We start from the raw sequence: 12,004 nt of genomic DNA, 5'->3' as shown, positions 1-12,004 counted from the left end.
AATGTGAAGTATGTGAATATAAAACACATTTTGTAAACTATAAAGTATGCTTAAGTGAAACCTCTTCACTTATGTGAACTATTCTATTTATGTTACATTTTCTGCTCATTGTCTAAGGGAGTGGGTGAGACCTGTAACCACTTTGTTAGGCTATGTTCACACGACGAGTTTTTGATGTTGCAGATTTTCTGCACCGTTTCTGCACCCATTAAGTCAAGTAGGTTACTTGCCTTTTTTCGAAAAAAACTCATCATGGAAACATAACCTTAAAGCGGTTTTCCCAGGACCAACATTTGTCACCTATCCAAAGGGTAGCATGACTGTTGAGCATGTGCTCTGCTACTCCAGCCAAGGTCTATGGGACTGACAAAGATAGGGTATAGTGTAGCACCCCGAGGGCTCGGCTGCTACAGGGGTATTGCACCTCGAACCAGAGGTGTGGTATTCCACTCCCGGGTAAGGATGGAGTGTGGACTAGAACTCAGTTAGCTGCATGCACCACATACATCCCATTTCCGGGGGACAGATCAACGGTACTCCCACCAGATAGATGTGCAGGTACGACAGCGTCTGTCCCTGGCTGGAGTGGGAGGGGGGGAGGAATATCCCAGTGGTGCAGGAGCAGAGAGGGGAGGGACTCTGGGCATAGGAAGGAGCCCATTGGTGGCTAGTCACCTGGGCTCGGGTGTCAGAGGGAGTATAAAAGGTGGGCATCATCTTAGGAGTTCAGTCAGACAGAAGAAGAGGAGAAGAGTAGTGACAGGGAGCAGCAGCCCTGTCTGGGTGCTGCTCCTGAAGGGAGCAAGAGAGAGAAAGACAAGAGGAAAGGAACAAGGAAGGAATGGAACCTGGAGAAAGGCCCAGAGACATGAAGGAAGAGGGAACCCGAACACGCTAGGAGTCAGCGGGTGAAGGGTTGGCAGATCAGGGTACCGGATCCCGAACTGGTGGAGGCCACTTATCCTCAGCCAGGAACCGGAGGTCGTGGCCACGTCTTGGCGCGACCACTCACTACACTCACCACGAAGGCACGCCACATAGGGTCAGGGAAACCGGAGATAGGTTTCGCCACCAGAAGGCCCGAGGAAGCTGGACATGGGTGGGTCCCTAGTGGGGACGGCCAGAGAAAGGAACGGAGAAAGGAGTTCAAGGTCACACTCTGGAACTGCCTGGGGGTTGGTCGAGCCCCGTACCTGGTGGACGCAGCACGGCTCGGGTCGTCATCACCTGCAGGACTGACACTGATAACATCTGTGAGTAAAGCATTGAAAACTGCAATCAGTCTCTGTGTTCCATCGCACTACCAGCACTAAAGGTACCGGGACGCTCTTTCTATCACTCCCTTCACCCGCACCAGCTGCCCTGAGGCCATACCTCTCCCGTTGGGGGTTATACCACCATTGCTGCACACATACCACCGGCCTCAGCGGACTGTTCTGCAGCGGCGGCCTTGCGACCGCAAATCAACGGGTGGCGTAGTCGACACTTAAACAACATCTACAAAGACTGCCACACACTTAGTTTGACCACCCTGGGCACGGACCAGGTCCCCGCCACTCGGAGACTACTACCCCCATCGGATCCGGCTCCGGGTATTCCCCCGCGCACACGTGCGCCGCACTACAGCACTGGCCCAGGGGGCGCGTCAACTTTGGCGTAGCCGGCAGGATCTCGTGCCCGTAACCACCGGGTACTGCGTGCCTGAAAAAGAGACTTTTTACTTACCTGTGGTGAAGTTTCCCGTAACCACCGGGTACTGCGTGCCTGAAAAAGAGACTTTTTACTTACCTGTGGTGAAGTTTCCCGCCGTCCGGAGTCGTTTCCCGCCATCCGGAGCCGATTCTCGCCATCCGACGCCATCTTCTGCCTTCTTCCCGCCATCCGTGGAGTTTTCCCGCCATTGGGCGCCATCTTGAGGACGCCGCGCGGGAAGAAGAGGGGTGTGGACTCCGAAAGCCCGCGAGAACTGAAGCCCCGCCTCACGTCCGGACGTTGCGTAAGGTCCTGGAAGGAGCCCAGTGACGCCGACGTCACAGGAGCGCGACGGAAGGTCCTCAACCCTGACGATCCACTGCGGAGCCGCGGCCTACGGAAGAGGATCATCGCAAGGTAGGCCACGGTCCACTAGGGGGGAGGAGGATGTCGGATACGGAGGAGAGCTTCACCGCCACAGCCGCCATACCAGATTGCAGAGCTGCTAGCGGTGCTCCAGAAGGAAGAACCGGAGTACGCGCAGGCCGCGCTGGAAGAGCTGAACAGGAGGATGATCTGGGCGCAACGAGACGTGCTCGCCGGGTGGAAGGAGGAGTTGACCCGGCGCACGCTGACCTGCCAACCGGAGGTGCAGCCACCATCCAGCACCGCGTCGATCCCGAGAGGCAGCAGAAGCGGACCGGAGGCCGGGGACGACGCCGCGGGGGAGGCCGCAACGACAAGTAAGGGGAACGCCGTTACTCCGGGCCCTGAGGCCGCGGACCTGCCCCTACCTCCCGCCGCGGGACCCGAAGCTCTGGGTGCCGCACCGCCCACCGTACCTCCACCACCAGCAAGCTCTGCAGCGGAGCCTCGCCCTGAACCGTGCTCCCCAACACCGGGCACGATCAGAAAGTCACCGGCCTGGTTAAAAGGCCGAGTGCCCGCGGGCGCTGCACCCCAGCCGGGGCCCCCAGTCGTGCCATCACTGGGGAAAGACCTGTATGAGCAGCACACCTGCCCGGATGGGACACCATTCGTCTGGCCGCCTGAGTACACCAACCCCCGCTCCAGGAAGAGTCATCCCGTAGGAGCAAGGGCCCCAGATGAACCGCTAATCCCAGCTCCGGAGCCCGTGGACCTCTCTTCACCCCGCTGGAGGACGCCCAATTCGAGGGGGACCCCACTGGAGAAGACCTGATGGGGTTCACTCAGGAGACCCGGGCGCTATGAGACCTGCCGCCAACAACTGGCAACGTTTGAGCGGGAGCGGAGAGAGAGGAAAGTGAAGGAGGAGTGGCTCCACATTAAAAACGTGGAGCAGAAGACAAGGACCCGCCAGGACCCCCCCGTACAGCTCACGGTCCCCGAGTCACCGGGACTGTTGCTAAGTTTCACATGGCATGTGGCTGGGGCATCATCCAAGACCCGAAGACCATAAGCCAGGTGTTTGTAAACAGGAGCGACGTAGAGTCCCACCTACCGGAGGGGCACAGTGGACGGGACCTGGTGCCTGGAGATACCGTCACCTATACCAGGCATAAGGGAGTGAAGGGGTGGTACGCCCTTCATGTCCACCGGGTCAAGGAAGAAGAGGAGCAATCGTACCAGGAGGAGGAGGAGAAAGAGGGCCCGGACGGGTCTGAACCTGAGGAAGAGAAAGGAGCGTGTGGAGCACACCGTTAATCGTAAACGGTAAAAGAGGAGATGTAAATAGTTACCCGACCGGGTATAAGGACTGTTGTGGGACTGTTTCCACTAAGAGTGTGGTCCCCGTTGGGACAGAAAGAGAACTGTTGCCTATTTTTGCCCTAATCCCTAACCTGACCGAGGACTGAGAGCGGTCATCCCTTCCCTCTACCTGGCCGAAGACTGAGAGCGGCCAGATCCCAAGATCCCAAGAACCCGAGAATTCAAGAATGTTTTATTTGAGAATGCCTTAATGTGAAATTTGATATGATGCCAAAGTTTTACATAGTGTTTTTGTAAAAGAGTTCCGGTGGCATTAGCCAGCTGTTGAGAAAACCTCCCATAAAGGGATGGATGAAAGTTGATGTGTTTTATGTGTACGTACACTTTAAAAATTGTTTTTACTCTATTTCAGCCCGAGGACGTGCTGTGGTTTACCAGGGGGGAATGTAGCACCCCGAGGGCTCGGCTGCTACAGGGGTATTGCACCTCGAACCAGAGGTGTGGTATTCCACTCCCGGGTAAGGATGGAGTGTGGACTAGAACTCAGTTAGCTGCATGCACCACATACATCCCATTTCCGGGGGACAGATCAACGGTACTCCCACCAGATAGATGTGCAGGTACGACAGCGTCTGTCCCTGGCTGGAGTGGGAGGGGGGGAGGAATATCCCAGTGGTGCAGGAGCAGAGAGGGGAGGGACTCTGGGCATAGGAAGGAGCCCATTGGTGGCTAGTCACCTGGGCTCGGGTGTCAGAGGGAGTATAAAAGGTGGGCATCATCTTAGGAGTTCAGTCAGACAGAAGAAGAGGAGAAGAGTAGTGACAGGGAGCAGCAGCCCTGTCTGGGTGCTGCTCCTGAAGGGAGCAAGAGAGAGAAAGACAAGAGGAAAGGAACAAGGAACAAGGAAGGAATGGAACCTGGAGAAAGGCCCAGAGACATGAAGGAAGAGGGAACCCGAACACGCTAGGAGTCAGCGGGTGAAGGGTTGGCAGATCAGGGTACCGGATCCCGAACTGGTGGAGGCCACTTATCCTCAGCCAGGAACCGGAGGTCGTGGCCACGTCTTGGCGCGACCACTCACTACACTCACCACGAAGGCACGCCACATAGGGTCAGGGAAACCGGAGATAGGTTTCGCCACCAGAAGGCCCGAGGAAGCTGGACATGGGTGGGTCCCTAGTGGGGACGGCCAGAGAAAGGAACGGAGAAAGGAGTTCAAGGTCACACTCTGGAACTGCCTGGGGGTTGGTCGATCCCCGTACCTGGTGGACGCAGCACGGCTCGGGTCGTCATCACCTGCAGGACTGACACTGATAACATCTGTGAGTAAAGCATTGAAAACTGCAATCAGTCTCTGTGTTCCATCGCACTACCAGCACTAAAGGTACCGGGACGCCCTTTCTATCACTCCCTTCACCCGCACCAGCTGCCCTGAGGCCATACCTCTCCCGTTGGGGGTTATACCACCATTGCTGCACACATACCACCGGCCTCAGCGGACTGTTCTGCAGCGGCGGCCTTGCGACCGCAAATCAACGGGTGGCGTAGTCGACACTTAAACAACATCTACAAAGACTGCCACACACTTAGTTTGACCACCCTGGGCACGGACCGGGTCCCCGCCACTCGGAGACTACTACCCCCATCGGATCCGGCTCCGGGTATTCCCCCGCGCACACGTGCGCCGCACTACAGCACTGGCCCAGGGGGCGCGTCATACAGCACTAGGTTGTCCATCAGTACTACAGACTTTCAGCAGACTGGCAGCAAGCTGGTTGCCCATCACGCCATTCAAATTAGGCCACTGTTCTCATGATTGCTTGGGCACTCAGCAATACAAAGGATAAGTTATCTGTCATTTCTGGGAACCCCTTTAAACTTCAGTGAAGGAACCAGTGTGTCAAGGTTTTTAGAAGCTTTTCAAACAGGACAAGGACTGTTACCTAAATATACAGTGTTCTGACTGGTGATCTTTATTGTGCTGATTTTTTCTACCCAGAATACTGTTTCAAAAAAACCCATTCACATGTGCTGTACTAGAAATTGTTGGAGACACTGCATATCTGTGGCCAATTAGCCTTAAGTATATAGCTTTGGGTGTCATATGAGGACTAAACATTTTTAGATTGCAAAATAAAAGTAACAATGGAGGTAACATTTATCAAGGATATGCAATTTTAGCATGCACCTTAAAAATAAGAAGGGGGACTGAAGCCCAGCTGGATATGACCAACTTCCATTAACTGGCCAAGTTTATCTTTTAATAACTTAAGACACACTTCTGGCTTAAAGGGGTTATCCAAGACTATAGAATTTTTTTACTATGGGCCTAAGGACTAACAAGCTTACTACCTGCCTATTGTGCTCATCTCTGATCCCTGCCGGCATGGAAGGATCACAGCTAGCTCCAGGCAGCGATTCAGCGGCTTCTAATCCGCTCTGCTCTGTTTACGGGGCATGACTGCCGACATCATACTGATTAACAGACGGCTCTCCGATGCAAAACTGCTGGGAGTCGGCTGTTGGTCAGAATGACTTTGACAGTCATGCCCCGTAAACAGAGCAGTCTGGAAGAAGAACTACTCTGTTGATATGGAGCAGCAGAATCCTGAGCCGGCCTCGGGTAGAACACGCAGGTAGTTGCCTCGCTACTACCTGCCTATTAGTTCTTAGGCCCATAGTAAAAAAAAATAATTGTACTCTGAAATTTCTTAGTGTCCAGTCAGATTGGGGAAGACAGTCTCAGATAATAATATAATTCACTATATTATCACATATAGTAAATATAATGATAATCTATTTAGTACAACAGAGCTGTAGAAAATTATTTGTGCAGACCATTCCCCTTTAAATACACAGGAAATTACTACTGTCCTGATTTTATATGGTTGGATTGTTAAATCCTTATACAGATGTAGCAAACTTTATCTTGACATTTCACACAGGCACATGCCATATCAAAAAGTCAAGGTAAAGCATGCTTCATCATGGTATGCAATATGTTTGATGTTCAGTTAGAGTTTGTTACATCTGTATATTACAATAAATGGAACAGGGTTATTGTTTACCCAATGAATACATACAGTCCACTACAACCCGTCTCAGGGTAATTTATTTTTACTTTAAGAATTTAATGGTGGCTTTAGTTATTAAGTCCAGCTTTTGGATAAATGAGGTCTACTGTTCTAATTTAGCATGGTCAATCTATGTGGTTTATGGGAAATCACCACAATAAACTGAAAGACCAATACAGAAATGTGACTGTGGTCATATCAGGAAGGTAATAGCATCACTCCCATGCCACACATAGAAGATTTATATAAGTTTCAAGATTTCTGAACACTTTTAGTTATACACTTGTGTAACGTAATTACTGGATCTTCATCTACCATTATATAGAAATCAATAGAAGACAATATTGTGGTTATCAATCTTTTTCATTTTTACAAAATAAATATTTTATTTGCCTTAAAATAAAGGAGAATCTTATGGATTTTAAAACACACACGCACACAAAAAGGAAAAACAATCAGGTCCTTCATCACCTTCACTCACTACCACATATTAAACTTCCAGCAGAGGCAGGGCATGGTTCGTGTCACCCTTTGATTTTACTTTGTAAAAACAAATGGTCTCGTACTAATGTAACTAAGACGGAGACAGAATATTAAGATATCCTGATAATGAATTGTGTTGCATTGCTTTTGTTAGAAGCAATTCATCACTGTTCAAGCTCAATCATACACGCATGTAAAAAGAAATCTCTTCCGATCATATCAGCAACCCTACTGAAAACAGCTTAGTTTGGCAGAAAATAATTAAACATGTAATAGAATTAGTGAATTAGCTCTGTAATGGAATCGATGTAAATAATTATTAATTATTTTAGTATTGAAGATTACCTATACTGTTATACCTTGAATTATAACTTTATAGACTACTATCGATTTTGGCCTACTTAAGAATTATGCACCGGTTGCATTGTGATGAAGACAGACCTCACTTTAAGTGCCTTTCGTAATCCGGGCTAATGCAAGCATTTCCTAATCCCTTTGGGGATTTCATATCCCCAACATCATAATTTCCCTTTTTTTATACAACTACTTTGCCAAAAAGCAAAAAACTCCTAAAATCACCTAGGCTTCCCAGACAGGACGCCCAGCTTGTAGCTCATCTGTTCCTTTCATGTCCAATATTAGAAACTAACATTTGGTCAAAAGTCTCTAGTCCTCTTTGTCACGTTTTCGATGTCTTTAGACCTTGTTTCTCCATGATGTTCCACAACTTGCGAAGGTTAGATTGAGTGATGCCATCATCCGGCTTGAACTGAAGAGCTCGGAGGTAGTTGGCTTCTGCTTCTTCTAATTTACCATTGAGATGAAGAATGGCACCCAGATTCATTAAAGCAGCAGGATACTGGAATTAGAAAATTAAAATTAGATAAATGTGCCCCAACGAAAATGGTGATACTTGTGCTTATGGCCAACAGTACCAGTTATACTCAAAGTTTCATGGTAATTGAACACATATCTATCAAATACAACCTTTTATATTGTGTTTTTCTTCTTTATTTCCATCAATAGATTATTATATACATTAGCTTTTTTAATACTAATATAGCATTTGACATTACTACATCTTGAAGTAGGATATTTCATAGTTTGACTACTCTAACTGTAAAGAATCCTTTCCGTATTTATGCCTGAATCATATTTCCTCCATATATATTTATAGATGTCATCAAGGTCACCTGGAAGGTTTTGTACACAAAGTCTATTTTGAAGTCAGAAAATGCATAAAAAATTGCTTAAAGGTAACCTGTCACAACACCAAACACTATTAACTTGCAGATATGTGGTTAATCTACAGGTTAACAGAGTTCTAAAGATGTGCCAACGCTGCACAGAAGGTCCGGCTTCTGGAAGGAAATTAACTTTATTTCTCCCAACAGCTTCTGGATTTCAGTAACAGAGGCTTCAGTCATTGCTCAGTACATAGTGACTGGCGGCTGTAACCACACCGCGTGACTGACTGAAAATTCATTTCCTCCCGGTAGCCAGGCTTTTAGTGCAGTGGCCACATGACCTGTCCGATCTGAAGGCTGCAAAAAACTCTTCAGGAAAAAACCCTTCTAAAAATGCTTTAAAAGTGCTGCATGAAATGCTTCAGGTAACAAAATACTGAATGAAAAGAAGGAAAGTTTTATAAAGCGCTTTACCACTAGAAAACTCATTTTACCTGCCTAAAAAGCAAAACTCTGTTGGCACGTTCCTCCAGAGATAGCTATAGTATACAGTGTTCTCCAATCTGCCTCCCCAGCTCCTTGTAGGTTAAGTAACTTTTGTGCACCAGTGGCACCAGGGAAAGCACAGCATTATGTGGCACCAGTATCACAACCATACAGCTGGCAGTTATCACTAGTCTAAAAGTACATTTGCGATTATCATGAATGTGCGATCTCAGGAACACTAGTTTCACGATAACACTGCAGTTTAAAGAGGCTGCTGTTCTATCTGTAAACAGGACCTGTGCTGCCGAGAACAATGGCTGCCAAACCAGCACTGAACGTTCTAGATACTTCAGCATGTGAAGCAGGGTCGGCCTGTGTAATGACTGCCGATCAGGAAACAAGCAGCCTACTGGTGGTCGTTTATTGTTGCCAGTTAAACTAATGTAACGGGACCTTAAGATTTACAGTTAGTTCCATATATATTTGGACAGAGACAACATTTTTCTAATTTTGGTTCTAGACATTACCACAATGAATTTTAAACAAAACAATTCAGATGCAGTTGAAGTTCAGACTTTCAGCTTTCATTTGAGGGTATCCACATTAAAATTGGATGAAGGGTTTAGGAGTTTCAGCTCCTTAACATGTGCCACCCTGTTTTTAAACGGACCAAAAGTAATTGGATAGATTAAATAATTGTTAATAAAATGTTCATTTCTAGTACTTGGTTGAAAACCCTTTGTTGGCAATGACTGCCTGAAGTCCTGAACTCATGGACATCACCAGACGCTCTGTTTCCTCCTTTTTGATGCTCTGCCAGGCCTTCACTGCGGTGGTTTTCAGTTACTGTTTGTTTGTGGGCCTTTCTGTCTGAAGTTTAGTCTTTAACAAGTTAAATGCATGCTCAATTAGGTTGAGATCAGGTGACTGACTTGACCATTCAAGAATATTCCACTTCTTTGCTTTAATAAACTCCTGGGTTGCTTTGGCTTTATGTTTTGGGTCATTGTCCATCTGTAGTATGAAACGACGACCAATCAGTTTGGCTGCATTTGGCTGGATCTGAGCACACAGTATGGCTCTGAATACATCAGAATTTATTCGGCTGCTTCTGTCCTGTGTCACATCATCAATAAACACTAGTGACCCAGTGCCACTGGCAGCCATGCATGCCCAAGCCATCACACTGCCTCCACCGTGTTTTACAGATGATGTGGTATGCTTTGGATCATGAGCTGTACCACGCCTTCGCCATACTTTTCTCTTTCCATCATTCTGGTAAAGATTGATCTTGGTTTTATCTGTCCAAAGAATGTTCTTCCAGAACTGTGCTGGCTTTTTTAGATGTTTTTTAGCAAAGTCCAGACTAGCCTTTTTTTCTTGATGCTTATGAGTGGCTTGCACCATGCAGTGAACCCTCTGCATTTACTTTCATGCAGTCTTCTCTTTATGGTAGATTTGGATATTGATACGCCTACCTCCTGGTGACTGTTGTTCATTTGATTGGCTGTTGTGAAGGGGTTTCTCTTCACCATGGAGATTATTCTGCAATCAGCCACCACTATTGTCTTCCGTGGGCGCCCAGGTCTTTTTGCATTGATGAGTTCACCAGTGCTTTCTTTCTTTCTCAGGATGTACCAAACTGTAGATTTTGCCACTCCTAATATTGTAGCAATTTCTCAGATGGGTTTTTTCTGTTTTTGCAGCTTAAGGATGGCTTGTTTCACCTGCATGGAGAGCTCCTTTGACTGCATGTTTACTTCACAGCAAAACCTTCCAAATGCAAGCACCACACCTCAAATCAACTCCAGGCCTTTTATCTGCTTAATTAAGAATGACATAACGAAGGGATTGCCCACACCTGTCCATGAAATAGCCTTGGAGTCAATTGTCCAATTACTTTTGGTCCCTTTAAAAACAGGGTGGCACATGTTAAGGAGCTGAAACTCAAACCCTTCATCCAATTTTAATGTGGATACCCTCAAATGAAAGCTGAAAGTCTGAACTTCAACTGCATCTGAACTTGTTTTGTTTAAAATTCTTTGTGGTAATGTCTAGAACCAAAAGTAGAAAAAATTTGTCTCTGTCCAAATATATATGGACCTAACTGTACTCCTCAATTTCCATGACACCGACTCCAAGTCCCTCATACATGGCTCATGTTTAAGTGATAAATTTACTGCAGCACAGATTTATCTCAGCTAAAAGTCCAGACCCTTAGATCAGGAATAGGACAGACATTTATAGGACATTTCATTACTTTCCCAAATTCTTATGAAAAAAATATTCCCCACAAACTGCATTGAACTACTGTACCCAATTATATATTTTAGGAGCTGGAGTCGGTCCAATTTATACCGACTCCACAGCCCTGATATTAATTGGTCAAATATTTAACATATTCATTACCTATTTCATGAAAAAGCAGCATGCCTACTTGAAAAGCTTGAGGATGTCTGTTACCTAGTACACTGTGCTGTAATGGTTTATTGGAGATGACATGGCTAAAGTAGAGATGCTAGCTCTGCAGAGGATCAGCGCGGTTTAGTTTTCACCTCAATTTTTTAAATTATTAAACACATTCTTTATTATCAAAACGATCAATTATTAAACAGTGTATTAAGTATCAGCTGCCCATTTTGCACAAGATGTTCATAATAAAAAGTAGTCATTACATCCATATTAACGGAACAGTTAACAAATCTCTATGTAATTGCTACATAAAAAATGCTTTAAAGATACTTCTAAGCCCGCTGTTGTATGATATGCTCAATATTGTTTAATTGAAGCAACCAAAAACATTCATACAGTGGGGAAAAAAAGTATTTAGTCAGCCACCAATTGTGCAATTTCTCCCACTTAAAAAGATGAGAGAGGCCTGTAATTGACATCATAGGTAGACCTCAACTATGAGAGACAAAATGAGAAGACAAATCCTGAAAATCACACTGTCTGATTTGGAAAGAAATGTTTTTCAAATTTTGGTGGAAAATAAGTATTTAGACACCTACAAAAGCTCATCTCAATACTTTGTAATATATCCTTTGTTGGCAATGACAGAGGTCAAACGTTTTCTGTAATTTTTCACAAGGTTGGCACACACTGTTGCTGGTATGTTGGCCCATTCCTCCATGCAGATCTCCTCTAGAGCAGTGATGTTCTGGGGCTGTCGCTGGGCAACACGGACTTTCAACTCCCTCCAAAGGTTTTCTATAGGGTTTAGATCTGGAGACTGGCTAGGACACTCCAGGACCTTGAAATGCTTCTTACGAAGCGACTCCTTCATTGCCATGGCAGTGTGCTTGGGATCACTGTCATGCTGAAAGACCCAGCCACATTTCATCTTCAATGCCCTTGCTGATGGAAGGAGGTTTGCACTCAAAATTTCAC

General features: G+C 46.5%; 1 protein-coding gene across 1 annotated transcript in view; it reads right to left on the bottom strand.

The window, feature by feature from the left end:
• Positions 1–6,817: 6,817 nt before the first annotated feature.
• TMTC2 (transmembrane O-mannosyltransferase targeting cadherins 2) overlaps positions 6,818–12,004 on the bottom strand; it is a 370,418-nt gene continuing 365,231 nt past the window's right edge. The window contains exon 12 of the mRNA XM_073651619.1: positions 6,818–7,800. Within this exon, the coding sequence (XP_073507720.1) occupies positions 7,621–7,800 (180 nt within the window). The 3' untranslated portion in view covers positions 6,818–7,620. The remainder of the gene's footprint in view (positions 7,801–12,004) is intronic.

The sequence above is a fragment of the Phyllobates terribilis genome, unplaced genomic scaffold (genome assembly GCF_046119375.1).
Source record: "Phyllobates terribilis strain yellow unplaced genomic scaffold, ASM4611937v1 Scaffold_11__3_contigs__length_659146591, whole genome shotgun sequence".
NCBI classification, from domain to species: Eukaryota; Metazoa; Chordata; class Amphibia; order Anura; family Dendrobatidae; genus Phyllobates; species Phyllobates terribilis.
This window is presented reverse-complemented; position numbering and strand designations above follow the sequence as displayed.